Consider the following 16,401-nt stretch of genomic DNA (forward strand, 5'->3'; position numbering starts at 1 on the left):
TTTTGTTGTGAAAGTGAAACTACTTTGTTTGGCCTTCCAAAAGAGGACATAATGTTTCTATAAAGTGGGGCAGTTCCAACTTTGGTGTTCTGACAAATAATGCTGACTCACAGCCTGTAAGTACGTTTTCATATTTAAAGGATTTGCCACAGACAATTCAAACGCTAGTTTTGAGCAGTGTAGAGTAGCGCTTGTTGTTTGTCGTTTCTCCGATCACAGCATGGTTTTATGTTTACGTGGCGCGATATGCAACGCAACGTGTAAAAAGACAGTAGAAGGCATTATAATCAGTAATTATGTCCCCACTGGATGCAACAAATGCCTCGTTTGTAATGGGTTTTAATGTTTTTGTCTCGTCGCTCCGGCCGGACACGGCATCACAGTATGGTGAGGGGCGTAAAATTTCCGTCACACGCTTGAGGTATTTGGCCAATCACAATGCACTGGATAGCTGGCCAATCACAGCACACCTCGCTTTTCAGACCGATGAGCTTTGTAAAAATCGACGCGTTTCAGAAAGGCGGGGCATAGAGGAGAAACAATAATGTACAGTATATGGAAAATAATGTGTTTTTTGAACCTTAAACCACATAAACACATTGCGTTACACCAAATACACAGCAGTGTCATATGACTCCTTTAAGGAAAGCGTCTCAGTGAGGACATCATGTTTCTCAGAGTTTAGGTTTTGTCTCTAAGCAGTAAATCTGAAAGCTGTGTGAGAAACCACATGGTGAATGTTAACGGTGAGCAGGCGTTAGTCCAGAGCTTTTGTCTGGTTTGCTGGAGCCAGCTGAAATCTGCTGCATCATATGTTGCGTGGTTTTTCCTCATTCTTTGTTTGTTGTCTGTCTGTCGTTCCAGGTGTTGGAAAGAGCAGTCTTCTCCTGCGCTTTGCAGACAACACTTTTTCAGGTAAGATGCATGAACATGTCCGGCGTCATCTGTCTGATTTATTATCATGCTTGAAGGGTGCAGACAGTCCTGAGATTTTCTGAAGCCAAGAGCGTGAAGATGGCCTGTTACAGCTGCTGTTTGTGTTGAGAGTATTTTAGTTTGTCCTCTACCTTATGTTCATTAAATTAAAAAAAGAGAAATCATCCAAGTTCTTGCGCAGCTTTTATTTTCTACAATGTAGAAATTAATTTATGGAAATTAATACATTCAAGTAACTCTTATTTTAATTTGTAAAGAGAAATCAAATAAGTTTATGAATGATACACTACCATTCAAAATTATGGGGTCAGTAAAGAAGTTAATGCTTTTCAGCAAAGGATGCATTAAATTGATTAAAAGTGAGAGTAAAGACATTTATACCATAGATTTCTATTTTAAATGCTGTTCTTTTGAGCTTTCTATTCATCAAAGAATCCTGAAAAATAAAATGTATCTCAGTTTCCACAAAAATATGAAGCAGCACAACTGTTTTCAACATTGATAATCATCAGAAATGTTTCTTGAGCAGCAAATCAGCATATTAGAATGGCTTCTGATGGATCATGTGACACTGAAAATTGGAGTAATGATGCTTTGCATCACAGGAATAAATTACATTTTCAAATATTTTCAAATAGAAAAGTTATTTCAAATTGTAATAATATTACACATCAATACAAATTTTACAGTATTTTTGCTCGAACTGAAATCATTGTCATATTATCATGTCTAATAATGGGTCGTGTGATGCATAAGCTCTATGTAGGCCAACAGTGTGGTGTTCCTAAAATATTCTTCAGGACTTAAAGGCGCAATAGGAGATCTTGGAAAATGCTAACTTTAGCCTGATAGCACTGAAAGCGAATGTCCCACCCTCCCTGCAATCGCCGTCCAAAGCCACGCCCCCTGAATGCATATACGCTCACTCACAGACCAGAGTTAAAGGACTAGAAAAAGCCCAAGCTAATCTATTATGATGGCATATTCAATGCATGCTCTTTGGTGTTGCTTTGTGTTGTAGGTAGTTACATCACCACTATAGGAGTCGACTTCAAGATCCGGACGGTGGAGATTAATGGAGAGAAGGTGAAGCTGCAGATATGGGACACAGCCGGACAAGAGCGATTCCGAACCATCACATCTACGTGAGTCAAACGCATGACATTATCAAACTACTGCTGAGCTGAACGTATCCTATGTATGTTCTATGATGTGCACATGCATGTGCTTTTCATATTTCAGAATAAATCATAATACAAAGGGTCAGAAATGTGCTCAAAGAAAGTTTAGTACAGGAAGAATAAATCTTCCTTGGTCTGAATAAATTCTTTATGGTATTTCTATTTGAATAGAAATGGTGCTTTCATTCTTAGTTTCAGTAATAACATTCTAAGACATTGAAAATAATGCTCCAAGACATCTTTGTTTGTGGGTGTTGTGTGTGCCAGCGTGGCTGTGTTAATGTTGCTAACAGAACGCTTCAGGGAATCTGTTTGAAGTTCCTAATTAGTGCTGTAACGTTTTATAGCCGCTGTTTGACTGAGGATCAGTGTCTACCATCGGCACTCTGGGACTGAAGCTGTCCTTGGGCTTTAAGTTCACAGTTCCTGTGGCAAGAGGATTTATTTGTTGTGATGTTTGGATGTATCTTACATTTCCTGAAGCACACACCATTACGTAATAAACTTGGTTTGTGTAGAAGCTATCATACAGGTTTTGCTTCTTAAAGTACATTTAATTAATAGCTAGCTTAAGTTTCAATTGCAGCTTTACCTGAGAAATCAGAGTACTGCAGGTCTTATGACTTCCTTACTATTGTTGTTTTGTTTTCCAATATCTAAACATCTTTAAATCGAGATACATTTACTTGAGATGTAAAATGAAGAAATGAGGTCTTGTTTTCTGAGAAACTGAACAAAGTTGAATGAGTTTATGCCCAAAACAAGAACAAATATCTGCCAGTGGAATATAAAAAACTTGTTTTCCATTTGAATTAAGTTGATATTTCTGAGCCCATTGACAACTTTGTTTTAAGTACTTAATTTTGATAGATAGATTTCTCATAAACAAGACTTAATTTGTTATTTTGCTTCTCAAGGAAATGCATCTTGATTTAAGAATCTTTTTAAGAATTTGCACTGGAGAACAAGGCACAAATAGGCCTACACATTTTTGCAGTGTGATCAGAAGATGCAGTGAAAGCTATTTCCATATTCTAGTGGTTGGGAGGAGAGCTATTCAAGCCCTTTTTTGTGTAGTAAAGTAAGTGAAAAGTAATAGATTTATTGGAAAGTTTTTTTCTTTTTTCTTTTAAGCGTTGATAATACAAGACATTTAGAGACCATATTGACATATTGAATGTTCCATTCAATTTATTTCTTACATTTTCTTGGTCTTAAAAAGTCTTAAATTTACTTCATAAAACCTGCAAAAATCCTCAGAATTATGCCTTACATTAAAATATTTAAGACTTCAAACAACTTTAATGTCTGTCAAAATGCAAAGACACTTTTTTTGTAAGTTTTGGTCTTGTGTTAATGTGGCGACGTAGTTAAAGTGTGCAATGGCCTGAAGCCGGTTGGTCATTAAGTAGCTAACAAGGGAATGTATGCCGCTTCATTAGTGTCTCATTAGTGTGTATGTACGGTCATGCATGTTTATGTGAGGTTTTGATCTGTTATTAAGGGCAGTGATAGAACTGTGACATGCTCGGTCAATGACACACAAGGGTTTGGTCACTCCAGGCCTCTCAAAGAGCTCTTTGTGCGTGCATGTCTTTGTGTCTGTGTTTGGAGACAGAAGACGGCCTGTGCTTTTTAAAGCTGAACTCTTTAAAACTCCTTATTTTCATTCTCAGGTATTACAGAGGAACCCATGGGGTCATAGTAGTGTATGATGTCACCAGTGCCGAGTCCTTTGTCAATGTCAAACGATGGCTGCATGAAATAAACCAGAACTGCGATGACGTCTGTCGAATATTAGGTGAGTTCTCCAGTAAATGTTGCATGTTACATTTTATTAAATTTTTTATTATTTTATGTATGTCATTTTATTTTGTTTTTTATTTATTTTCAAGTCGAGTTCTATTTGTAAATGACCACTGTTTTGATTGGCTAATATCTTTGCATATGAAATATGGTGTTAATTCACATTGTGAGTAGTCATATGTTAATGAGCCCATGGTTGTGATGTTACTTCCATGATATGAACCCTTTAGTACATGAATTAGCAGACTTGACAAAGTCAATCGAATGGTGAATTCTATATTAATATCTGTCTACATTTTCTCCCTTCAGTGGGCAATAAAAATGATGATCCAAGCTCTAAGGTTGTGGAGACGAATGACGCACAGAAGTTTGCTGAGCAGATGGGCATCAGTCTGTTTGAGACGAGTGCAAAAGAGAACATCAACGTGGAGGAGGTGAGTTCCTCAGGGCTCTGTATTGGGACCATTCAGATTGTGCTGTGAAACACCTAAAACTCACTTATGTGTCAGGTCTGGAAAACTCTCTAACATGTAGGCTACTTTTGCTCCGCCCTAGAGTATTTAGTTTCATATTTCACAGAATGAACACTTGAATAATCAATCACTTGTGCACATCTCTATTTGAAAGTAGTCAAAACTAAATTTTAATTACCTGATATATGTCTCTGTGTGACATCTATTTTACAGTGACTTCAAACGCGGCTCATCTAATCAGATTTTAGAGCCATATATGTTGTATAAAGTGTGTTAATCTTTATTAGAATCAGTTTTGGAGGGTGCAATAACATATCCGTGTGTGTTTCTGGTCTTTGTGTAGATGTTTAACTGCATCACAGAGCTGGTGCTCCGGGCAAAGAAAGAGTCTGTGGCCAAACAGCAGCAACAGCAGCAGAACGATGTGATTAAACTCAGCAAGAATAGCAAACGAAAGAAAAAATGCTGCTAGTGGACGAACAGACGTTCCTCTGCACGGCGGTCTGCACACGAAGACGGACTGTGATCATCTCAGTTAAGATTTCACAAAAACACAGTGCGGACAAATGCAGTCCTTTCTGGACCGAGACAAACCACAAAGACTTTTTAAAAGAAAATGTACAGATTTTATGAGAGTCGAGGAGTTTTATGTGGAATTCGTGATATTTAATAAAAGATCCTCCTCCTTTATTGAAGGACCAGCAAGCTGACGTGATCGCCAAACCGTGCAGGTTTCTGTATGCTTTCAGAATTACTCTTCAGTGATTATATATCTCTATTATCCACCATCTCAGGAGAGATTTTTATTTTCTTCTTTATTTTGCTTCTCTTTTTTGTGGAATGCCAGTGTTTTTTTTTCTGCAAGAACAATTTGGGCCTTTTCCCCCGTTTTTTTTTTTTTTAATGAAATCATACAAATACAGACATTTACTCACCATGGACTCAGTCGGAGACAGATGCCAACAACTTTTTTTTAGGTAATTTTAGACATTAGTGATCCATCATGTGTTTTCATTCTCTGATTGGATCTTTTGTTATTCCTCAAACCCGTTCCTTCCTTTCATTGAGTGAATCTCACAAAAAACATCTCCAGGTCACATTTAAAAATCATTTATATTTTGCATAAAGAAAATGAAGACTTTGTTTAGGATCAAGCACATTTCATGCCAAATTCTTGATGAAATTTGATGTTTATACATTGTAAAGTAATCATATATTATCATAGTATTTGTTGTGCTGTATTCAATTGATGCTTATTTAAAGAAATCATTGTAACAGTCATTTTTTTGCTGTAGTACATTAAAAATGACTATTATAGTAATAAGAATATAATGAGAATTTAAACATCTGGATGCTTTTCAGTAATGTGCATTAAAAAGAGCATTAGCATGAATCATCATGAAAATGAAGTCAATTAAAAAAAAAACTACGTAATGGTCCTAAAATAGGCTTCATTTTTTCATGCAAATTATCATTTCTATTTGCCTTTTAGATTTACATGTTTTTATGAGATTCACTGCATTAGTTCAGGCTTCGGGTCTTCATGATGTGGACAGCAGAGCTCCTTTGACAGTAGCTTTGCTCTTTCTTAATGTTTATTGCAGGACTGCAACGATTCTTCAGTTTTATTACTGGAATATCTGATAATTGAGAAGATTTTGCATTTGTATTTTTTTTATTCTGATACATCACAGTGCGTTCCACGTGACACATTGGAAGCTTTTTAAACATGGACATATGTTTGTCTGCATTTGTATATAACTTGGTATTTTAAAGGAATCTGTTGAAAAAATAAGAATTTAATAATTATAAAAACCCCGGATCAAACTCACTATGAGTATAAATGGCAAACACCTTATGGAAAGTACAAAATCTGCCTTGTTTACATGTTTACCACGGCATTACTTACAAATGTACAGATACATACACTTTTGTCTGCAGTCTTTGTCTGGAAGTGAAGAATTTTACAAAATGCGATATATTAGCTGTGTGATAATTCGCTTGAAGTCCATTTGACACTTTTTCTGGTTTTGTTCAAAGAAGTAACAGATCAAGCAATCCGCATGAATAATTCAGACTTAAGTGTATCATATTTACTATAAACGTAGCGAGGTTCATGTTGATATGAAGTTGTATTTCAGCAGCCATTTTTGAGATTTACTGCAAAGATAAAGTGTTTGAATAGATATATGAATGTTGATTTTTAGAAAGTGCATTTAAGGAAGGAAACTTGGCACTAATGAGGCTGGTGAGAACCATTCATATTTGTTTTATACAATATTATTTACTCAGATAGCTATTGAACTCTGCCTCTTTTATTCTATGTAAAATAAGCTGTTTGAATCACAATCAGACCCAACAGGATCAGGATAGAATTGCTTAATACTCAATATTTATATTAAAATAATTTATCGAACATCCAGTGATCATATTCAAACAACTTGTTTTTGTCTTATGAATGAAATATACATAGAAAGACGTGCACATCCACTCACATGCATGAAGAACTAGTGATAAAAGAACTAGTGCTGCTCGTTTGAGGGAGTTTTTGTAAAAATGGGAGATGACTGTGGGGAAAATCACATTCAAGACACAGACTGGAGAGACTTGCAAAAACAGTGTTTAAATGGCAAAAGGACAGCAGTACAAAGTCAACATAACGAGACGTTTACAGAACAGTGTGTGAAACACAAGAAAATCTAAAGAAAAGACATTGAAATGTTTTTACATACAGAACAACGGAAGAGAGACGAGTAACACTAAACGAGGAGCGATTCGAGCCGCTGCTGCTGTCTGGAATATTTAAACCACTGCTAATATAACAGTGTGTTTCAGACAGGAGAAGCACTCCAGGCCTTAAAGAAAACATCCAAAATAATTATAAATTATCTGATCCTTTTTTTGCATCAGTTTGGATCTTTCAAATGCAATTTCCAAAAGTGGCATTAAATGTAATTGGAGTAAATTAAAGGTAAGTGAGATTTTGCTTCAGTGATATTTAAATGTCAGCTGATTTTTTTAGCCACTTTTCAATAAGCATTTTAGAGGAATTTTATCTTTTGAAAGTGCCCAAATACACATTTTTATGCATTCATTTTGTTAAAGGTGGGGTAAGCGATTTTTCAAAAACGCTTTAGAAAACTGATTCGGGCCGAGTAGCAAAACAAACTTGTAGCCAATCAGCAGTAAGGGGCGTGATTTTTATCATTTTAGGGTGGTTGTGTACACACACTGCCAACACACATTTCAGTTCAAACAACTTGTAAAAGTGCATGTAGCATTATATGACCCCTTTAAATATTCTGATTTGCCAACCACTGGAGTTGTTTTCTGTGTAATTTTAATCACTTTATTATAATACACAAATTTGTTAAAATTTCTGTATTAAATTTGCATATTAAAAAGTTCATATGAGCATAAATATTCATATGAGCAGTGTTTAGTGTAATGCATTACTAAGTAAATAGTTACTGTAATTTAATTACTTTTCCCAAGAAAAAATGTGAAGGGGTTACTTTCTGTAATCCCTTTTAATTGCAGTTACTTCTGATGTCTAAAACTAGTGGATTTAACATCCAACTTTAACTTCTAATGTTAAAATGAATGTTTTTAATGTAACCTCCCTTTAAATAATTTGGTCAGTTCAAGAATAATTTTCATGTCTGTCCTTGTATTGTTTAACTGGTCGAGGTTGATATGGGATTTAGAAAGTATTAATGAGAGAGTAATTAGTACAGTAACCTACAGTAGTCAACATTTGAAGTGGATCAAAACCTTTCATCAAAGTTGTCCTAAAACCAAAACAATACCCGTTCTTGTCTTAGGACAACTTTGATGAACTTCTCTGATCCACTTCAAATGTTGACTACTGTAGTTACACTATTGAAGATGTCATTTGTAAATAGTAATGATTTTTAAATAGCAATAATTTGTAAATACTAATGGATTACTGTTTTAGAGAAACTTGCCCAACACTGCATGTAACTTTGTTCAAATGAAACTTTAGCTCTGTTGACCTGTAGTACCTCTCCTGCGGACCAGATCTAATTTCACATTGATCTGATCGATATAAAATTACTAATGGAGCAGTGTGATGTATTGGGTCTGGATGGAGAGTTTTCAGATAGTTTACATTCAGTTCTGATCAGACAGCGATTCCAGCGAATCCTCCAGAAACACTTACAAACCAGACTACACGACAGACAAGCGCTTACATGGAGATTGTTCTAAAAAAAGTCGATTTTACAATTCAAAAGTTATACATTTACAAATATAGTGATTCCTTTTTTTTTTTTTTTTTTGAAAAGTTATACATTTACAAATATATTGATTCCTTTTTTTTTATTATTCCAAACCTGTTTGTGTCTTTGTACGTATAAAAAAAATCACTCTTTGGGTTTCTCCGAACCAAAACTCTGCGAGAAAGGAGACAGCTGCATAGCTTTACTCAAAATCTGCCCGACTTTCACTGACTGAACCCAAAAACACACACACTCACACACACCGAACACGAGACAGAAAACACACAGCTCCTCGCGATCAGGACACAAGCGCTCCCTTCATTCTCATAGGCTGGAGGAAGTACACACTAGAAATGACCTGGGCTGTGTTCACAATATCATACAAGATGCATACTACAGTACACTCTCAGAAATAAAAGGTACAGGACTGTCTCTTGGGGTGGTACCCTTTCAAAAAGGTACTAATATGTACATTTAAGCCATTTAAGGTACTAACATTTACCGTGTAGGGGTAAATAAAGGTACAAAGATGAATCTTTTAGCTTTTGTGTCTTACTGTGGCACCACTAGTGCAATTATGCCTGCAGTATTTTTTATTTTTTTGTATACAAAAATACTCAGATGAGCTACTACAGTTGTGCAGTATAGATATACAGCACTCACTGGATTGAATACTGTATCCCACAATGCAATGCACTGGACTTGACCTTCCCTTTACAGTGTGACAAATGAACCGGAAGTAATATCAATGATGATTTTTAACATTTCTACACTGTAAGAAAAAAAAGTGGGAAAAGGTACTAGTGATTTTCTGTCAGGACATTATCTGTTAAGTCGTATTAACACAACACTCTGCCCTATTTTACAGACTTTTCCTAGTGTAGTGTCAGTTTTGTGACAAATGTTAAGATTTTTAACCAAAAAAAATAAAATTACATTGGAATTTTTGGTGACTGCAATGTAGCATTTGTCTGCTGTTTGAAATATTGTTCCATTCTGCATACAGTGTCACATTATTTGTCTTTTAAAAAACAGTGTGTAGTGTACGGCGCAGTAGTATTTCATTCTGAACACAGCCGCAGTTTCAGTGCATCTCTGAGGACTGAGATTATCGTCTAATGGTGTCTTCAGTTTGGTGTTTCTCTCTGATTTCTACTGTTTGTACGTGTGTAAACCTTATTTTCAATGCAGTTTTTCAGACGTGGTCTACAAGTTACAGCTCAACACTTCTGCTCTTTGGTTCATTGGCGTCAGATTGTGACGCAGACAGCCTGAAGTTTATTATCAAGCAGTCCTGAGGACATTTTCTCCAGAAATGTGCTAAAAACAAGCAGGTATGTTTGATAAAATAGCCACGACGCATTTACGCTGCTAATTTCCTGTTGCATTATTATTTGTATATGTTGCGTGCGCTTTTATAAGTTTTTGATTCTAAGCAGCTACTGAAAGTTCACTTTAGATTATATTCGTGTGGTTGTTAGAAAGTTAATTACATTCATTAGTTGTTGTTGTTTTTTTGAATATAAAATATCTCTGTGAATGAACCCAAGAGCAGAACGTCTGTAGCTGTTTCTGGTTTTAAAGTTGCAGTGTTCAAACATCATCTATAATCAGGCCCACACCCAATCTGTGTCCGAAATAATACTGCAGTACTCTCATATTTTATCCCAAAATCAGCACAGAAAATGCAAAAGACGTCCACAGATTCCGTCTGGGCCTGAAACTTCACAGTGATGCTGAAACCTTTGTCCTGGACCGTCTGAAGTCCAGTTCATCCTGAGTTGAGTCTCTAGCGAATGCCGTGATTGGTCGGTGAGCAGATGTGCCTCCGTGAATCTCTGGCAGTGAGGTGAGGAGAAGCTTTCCGAGGCACTCGCAGGGGAAACGGACCTCTGACAGGACTGGAGAATTCTGGGAACCCTGTTGAACAGACCCTGCCGCAGGGCTTCACCCTATCAGACGAGATTTGTGTTCTGCTCCTAAAGCTTTCTGAGGGAGGATTGTGGGTACAGATAAAGTGCAAAACGGCTCAAAGCCATCAGAGAACTCGGTTTGTCAGTGCAGTGGTTCTCAACCGGTGGCTCGTGACCCAAAATAAGACTGTTTTAACAATCAATTAATTGGATGCAGACAACATAAAACCTATGTAATACTTTACTTAAAGCCTTTATGTAAAATGCATATTAAAGGTATTCAACGTGTACGTTGAAATGCATTATATCTTTTCAGAAATTGAACCTAACTGTAAAATTGTAACCAAAACTAAAATGCTTTATAATATTTGAAGGTTTGTATGTCATGTGTTATAATGCATTATATTATTCATGACATCATACAGTGCATTATGCCTTGTAAAGCTCATTATGAGGCAAAATTAATGCAAAAAACTACTTTAATAATGCATTATATGTGACCCTGGAGTACAAAAGCAGTCTGAAGTCGCTGGGGTATATTTGTAGCAACAGCCAAAAATACACTGTATGGGTCAAAATTATCGATTTTTCTTTTATGCCAAAAATCATTAGGATATTAAGTAAAGATCATGTTCCATGAAGATATTTTGTAAATTCCCTACCGTAAATATATTAAAACTTAATTTTTGATTGGTAATATGCATTGCTAAGAACTTCATTTGGACAACTTTAAAGGCGATTTTTTCAATATTTTGATTTTTTGGCATCCTCAGATTCCAGATTTTCAAATAGTTGTATCTCGATCACAGTTGTATTGTCCGATCCTAACAAACCATACATCAATGGAAAGCTTATTTATTCAGCTTTCAGATGATGTATAAATCTCAATTTCGAAAAATTGACCCTTATGACTGGTTTTGTGGTCCATGGTCACATATATACAGACTTTAAGTATTACCAAAATATTTGATCTTAAATTGAAGATTTATGTATTTGCATAAATTGCATAACATTTCCATTGGTCAGTCATACATAAATGAAACAGGTCAGCTTTCTGTAATAGTACTAACTGAACTGAATGTTTTAAATACACAATAGCAGGTTCATAAATATATTATCAACAAATCTATTTGGATTGCACAGTTTTAATATAAACAAACTAAAAAACTAAACAAATGAAAAAGATTTCTGCTCTCAGAAACAGCATAGCATAGTTTATTATTATACATTTGCATCTATTTGATTTTATTTCATATTATATTTTCAAAATGCATTTATTTTAATTGCCTCTGTTCATTGTGAAAACAATGAAATTAATTTAGTTAAAAAGTATAAAAAAGTTCAATTATGAACGAGCAATATTCAGTTTGTTAAAATGTATGAGATTGAAACGATTTTGATTTATTAATGATCAATGTATAAACCTGGTTACTGTGTTTGTAAAATTATAGAAATCTTTTTCAGAAACCTATTTCATTTATGTTTGACTGATAAATATGCATCACATTAGATTTATTAGTATATGTGTCCAAATGGATGGAAATTTATATGCAATTCAAATGCATGAATCTAAATTTTTATCTGAAATTGATGCGACTAATTAATGCATTTCAGAGTTGTATTTTAAGGATTTTTTTGTTATTTCTGTACAATAAATAATTTTGGTTTTTGATGATTAAAACCAGTTGAGAACCACTGATCTAGTGATTTCGACTTGGTTTGTTGTACCCTTCTCTCACGTCTGTTCTCACACTCTCTTCCTCCATGTCTTCAGGTAATCTCAGTTCTTCTTGAAGAATGAAAAGAGGCGCTTGTCTCCGTCCGAGAGGCGATGTGCTCGTCTGGATGGAGCTCCTCCTCGTGACCCGTTGAAGGAGTATGGAGGATCCTTCCACTCCTCCTGGTGTTTATCCATCAGTTGTTGATCGATAACTCTGTGCATATCATCCTGCGAGAGAGAAACAGACATCAGGGCTTCATCTGAAGATAGAACAGAGCCAGTTTGAGCTGAGTGAGAATGGATGAACATGAGTCCTGTTTTCACACTTCTCTTACATTGTTTGGTCTGAACCAGAACTCAATCCCCTTAGAAATTAGAAATGCCTTGGCAACTTTCTGAAATATAAAGTTTAAGTTAAAGTACTAACATTGTTAAAATTAAAATAAAAATAAATTAAAGCTATATAGAAAAAATAAAAACTGACAAATGCACATAACAAAACCTAAAATAAAATTAAAACTGAAAGTATAAAAATAAAAGCTAATTCAAACTATTAATAAATACTATAAAAATAATAAAATAAGTGAATAAAAAAATAAAACAAAACTGTTGCAGCACATAGCAAATTAAAAACAAATGAAAATGACAAAAACACAAAATTACTAAAGCCTAAACTAAAATTAAAATTGAAAAAAAAAAGTAAAAGCTAATTCAAACTATTAATAAATACTATAAAAATAATAAATAAAGTGAATAAAAAAATAAAACAAAACTGTTGCAAATTAAAAACAAATGAAAATGACTAAAGCCTAAACTAAAATTAAAATTGAAAAAAAGTAAAAGCTAAAATATTAATAAATGCTATAAAATATGTAAATAGAACTAAAATAACACACTGCTGGTTCTAATGGTTTTGATGTTTGTTCTAGTGTGAAAATGGCCTGAAGCACCACAGCACGATGACATGAACGGTGACCTCGTGACCTTGTGAACATGGATACGGGTTGGACGGTGAAGCCGAGCTCACCTCTAAGGCAGGAGGGAGTTATCATAGGGGAGAAGGGGTCTGTATGGAAGCTGAGAAAGGCCACTAGATCAGAAACCACAAGAGCCACACAGTGAACAGCCCTGAGGAGGCAAACTGCAGGCGGGAGAGAGAAGGGAAGCTAAGAGTTAAACACACATTCACGGGACGCGGGTGAGAAAGAGCGACAGAGTTTATCTCTGATGTAATATGAGGAAGACTGAACTGAGAGGAAGAGATGACACACGTTCATACACTCAACATGAAACTGCACTTACAAACCATTTTACGTCTGTAACGTGACATCTTTTCCTTCAAAACTATGGCTGGAAATCATTTTATCCATCAGGGATCCAACTTTCTAATCTATCATTATTTGATTATTGCTGTAGTCTTTATAATATGAATGTTAACTGACATTTATTTACTATTGATAGTATTTTAGAAAGGCTGTCAAGTACAAAAGTCCATTTTTAATATAATTTTTATCAGGAAATTTAAGGCAAGGCAAGTTTATCTATATAGCACATTTCATACACGGGGATTACACTAATAAAATAGAATATATGTATATATTTCAGTAATTTTGTAATGTTATATTTTTTCTTAGTATATTACCAAAATAAAAAACTGGGGGGAAAAAATTAACTAAATATATTTAAATAAAATTTTTTTTTAAATAATAAAAGTGACAGAAGCACATAGCAAATTAAAAACAAATGAAAATGACAAAAACACAAAATTACTAAAGCCTAAACTAAAATTAAAATTGAAAAAAAAAAGTAAAAGCTAATTCAAACTATTAATAAATACTATAAAAATAATAAAATAAGTGAATAAAAAAATAAAACAAAACTGTTGCGGAATCTGAGGGCTCTCTGACCTTCCCATAGACAGCAAGGTAACTACCACGTTCAAGGTCCAGAAAAGTACCAAGATGATCAACAAAGTAGTCCATGTGACATCAGTGGTTCAACTGTTCAACCGCAGTAGAGACGAAAATGTGGAATAAAGTCGTTATTTTTGTTTTCTTTGCGCAAAAAAGTATTCTCGTAGCTTCGTAACTTTACAGTTGAACCACTGATGTCACACGGACTACTTTGTCGATCATCTTGGTACTTTTCTGGACCTTGATCGTGGTAGTTACCTTGCTGTCTATGGGAGGGTCAGAGAGCTCTCAGATTTCATCAAAAATATCTTAATTTGTGTTCCGAAGATGAACGAAGGTCTTACGGGTTTGGAACAACACGAGGGTGAGTAATTAATGACAGAATTTTAATTTTTGGGTGAACTATCCCTTTAAAGACTCTTTAATTGCATATGGGTCAAACGCAAGACTTGTAATCTTATATACATAGAAAGCATATTAAATCCAAGTAAAGTGTCTACTTTAATACTTCAAATACCTTTTGTGAAAATAAAATGTCAAAATATGGGTGAAATAATAATCGCCATTCAGAGTAACAGATATATTTATTTAAAAATGAAACTACTTATTCTGACCTGTACTTATTAAAATATATAAAAGAAAATGTTGATCATACTAAATTTTATTATATTTTAAATTATTAAAAACAAATGGCAAAAAACACAATTTAAAGCTGTATTAACCTTTTATTTTTTTGATGCTTGAAAACCCCTTTTCGTCCGTGACCCATATACAAAATTGTCTTTTTTTCTAAGTTGTATTTATTGTCTGTGCAGCTGATATTTCTATACATATAAATACAACCAACCGACGTCATGTACAATAGTAGCCTAAAACAGTGACTAAATATATATTTGAGTATTGATTAACATTAACAGTCATCTAAAAACAAGAATTCATTTTAGTACGTTTTGACTTTTGAAAATGACAAAACATTTCTTTTGTTAAAATAGCGTGCATTTATGAATTGTTTGCTAGAAGATTAGCTCCGTCTTAAAGGGGTCATATGATGCGATTTCAAGTTTTCCTTTCTCTTTGGAGTGATACAAGCTCTTGGTGCATAAAGAAGATCTGTAAAGTTGCAAAGACTAAAGTCTCAAATCCAAAGAGATATTCTTTATAAAAGTTAAGAGTCAGCCACGCCCTATTATAGTGTTTGTCTATATTTGAAATCACTTCAATAGATTTTCTGTTTTTATTTTAATTTTAAACTTTCAGTTATTTTGTTATGAATTTTTTATCATTTTATTCGTTTTTTTAATATGTCTAGTTTTTATATTTAGTTTTTTTAATTTAGTTGAAATAAAATAAGTTTAGCTGTCATAATATTTTACTTTACTTAATGTTTATTTTATATGGTTTTAGTTAATAATGATATCCCTGGTACTTGTGTTATGATGTATGAAATTTCTCTTGATTGGCTAGGGTTTGCATTCACTTTTTTTTTGATACTTGCAGAAACCCAGGCTGTTGAAAGAGTGCACTTTATATGCACATCAGCTTTTTGACTGATCATTTTCTTTCAGGCTGATCTGATCTGGGGTCAGAGGGGTTTCGTGTGCACTGATGTGTGTGAGTGAAACCAACCTGCCAGGCTTCTAACTGCTGAGACAGGTTGAGTTTCTGCTGTATCGCATCCAACAGCTGACTGTTCAAAGACATGATGTCTATCTTACACTTCGCCAGCTCCATCTCCACAGCTTTCTTCCTGTAACGGGGAAAAGAAGGAGCAAAAGAGTCACAGAACAGCATCTGAGGTTAATGTTGTGATTGGCAGAATGAGGTCACAGGTACAGGCTGCACTGATATGTATAAAAACCTCAAGACATCTTCTAAAAGATTCTCTCTTTCTGTGTCTAATCTAGCTGTACACAATTGCTAAAAATGACCCTTTGAGATGTTCTCACAAGGAAAATGAGTTCATAACGATACTAAATAATGACTTAATTCCCTTCTAAAAATGAAAAATGAAAAAAAAATTTTTTGTGGTTAATGGTGTTACTTTATTGGTATATGCAGTCGCTTACTGGTAAAATAGTAAATCCACCATTTGAGGAATCATTCACATCTGTAGCTGTGCAGAATGAGTGACAAACACGTGTGCTTGATTGTATTAAATGTGCACTTGTAATCAGGGCCTTTCTAGCCAATTTGACGCCCTAGGCGAAATCCCTATTGC

At 34.6% G+C, this 16,401-nt stretch overlaps 2 protein-coding genes across 3 annotated transcripts in view; one reads left to right on the forward strand and one right to left on the reverse strand.

Annotated features, from left to right (window-relative positions):
• Positions 1-5,106, forward strand: part of rab35b (RAB35, member RAS oncogene family b) — a 10,138-nt gene extending 5,032 nt beyond the window's left edge. Inside the window, exons 2-6 of the mRNA XM_016570840.1 lie at positions 865-915; positions 1,958-2,081; positions 3,794-3,918; positions 4,233-4,357; positions 4,740-5,106. Of these exons, the coding sequence (XP_016426326.1) occupies positions 865-915; positions 1,958-2,081; positions 3,794-3,918; positions 4,233-4,357; positions 4,740-4,868 (554 nt within the window). The 3' untranslated portion in view covers positions 4,869-5,106. The remainder of the gene's footprint in view (positions 1-864; positions 916-1,957; positions 2,082-3,793; positions 3,919-4,232; positions 4,358-4,739) is intronic.
• A 6,889-nt stretch (positions 5,107-11,995) lies between these two features.
• bicdl1 (BICD family like cargo adaptor 1) overlaps positions 11,996-16,401 on the reverse strand; it is a 51,629-nt gene continuing 47,223 nt past the window's right edge. The window contains exons 10-11 of one of the 2 annotated variants that reach the window (XM_016570841.1): positions 15,810-15,930; positions 11,996-12,498 (exon numbers count right to left, since the gene is read on the reverse strand). In XM_016570841.1, coding sequence (XP_016426327.1) covers positions 12,331-12,498; positions 15,810-15,930 — 289 coding nt within the window. In that variant the 3' untranslated portion in view covers positions 11,996-12,330. The remainder of the gene's footprint in view (positions 12,499-15,809; positions 15,931-16,401) is intronic. The other variant, XM_016570842.1, reaches the window with a different exon arrangement.

The sequence above is a fragment of the Sinocyclocheilus rhinocerous genome, unplaced genomic scaffold, assembly GCF_001515625.1.
Source record: "Sinocyclocheilus rhinocerous isolate Xijiao unplaced genomic scaffold, SAMN03320098_v1.1 scaffold1223, whole genome shotgun sequence".
Taxonomy (NCBI): domain Eukaryota; kingdom Metazoa; phylum Chordata; class Actinopteri; order Cypriniformes; family Cyprinidae; genus Sinocyclocheilus; species Sinocyclocheilus rhinocerous.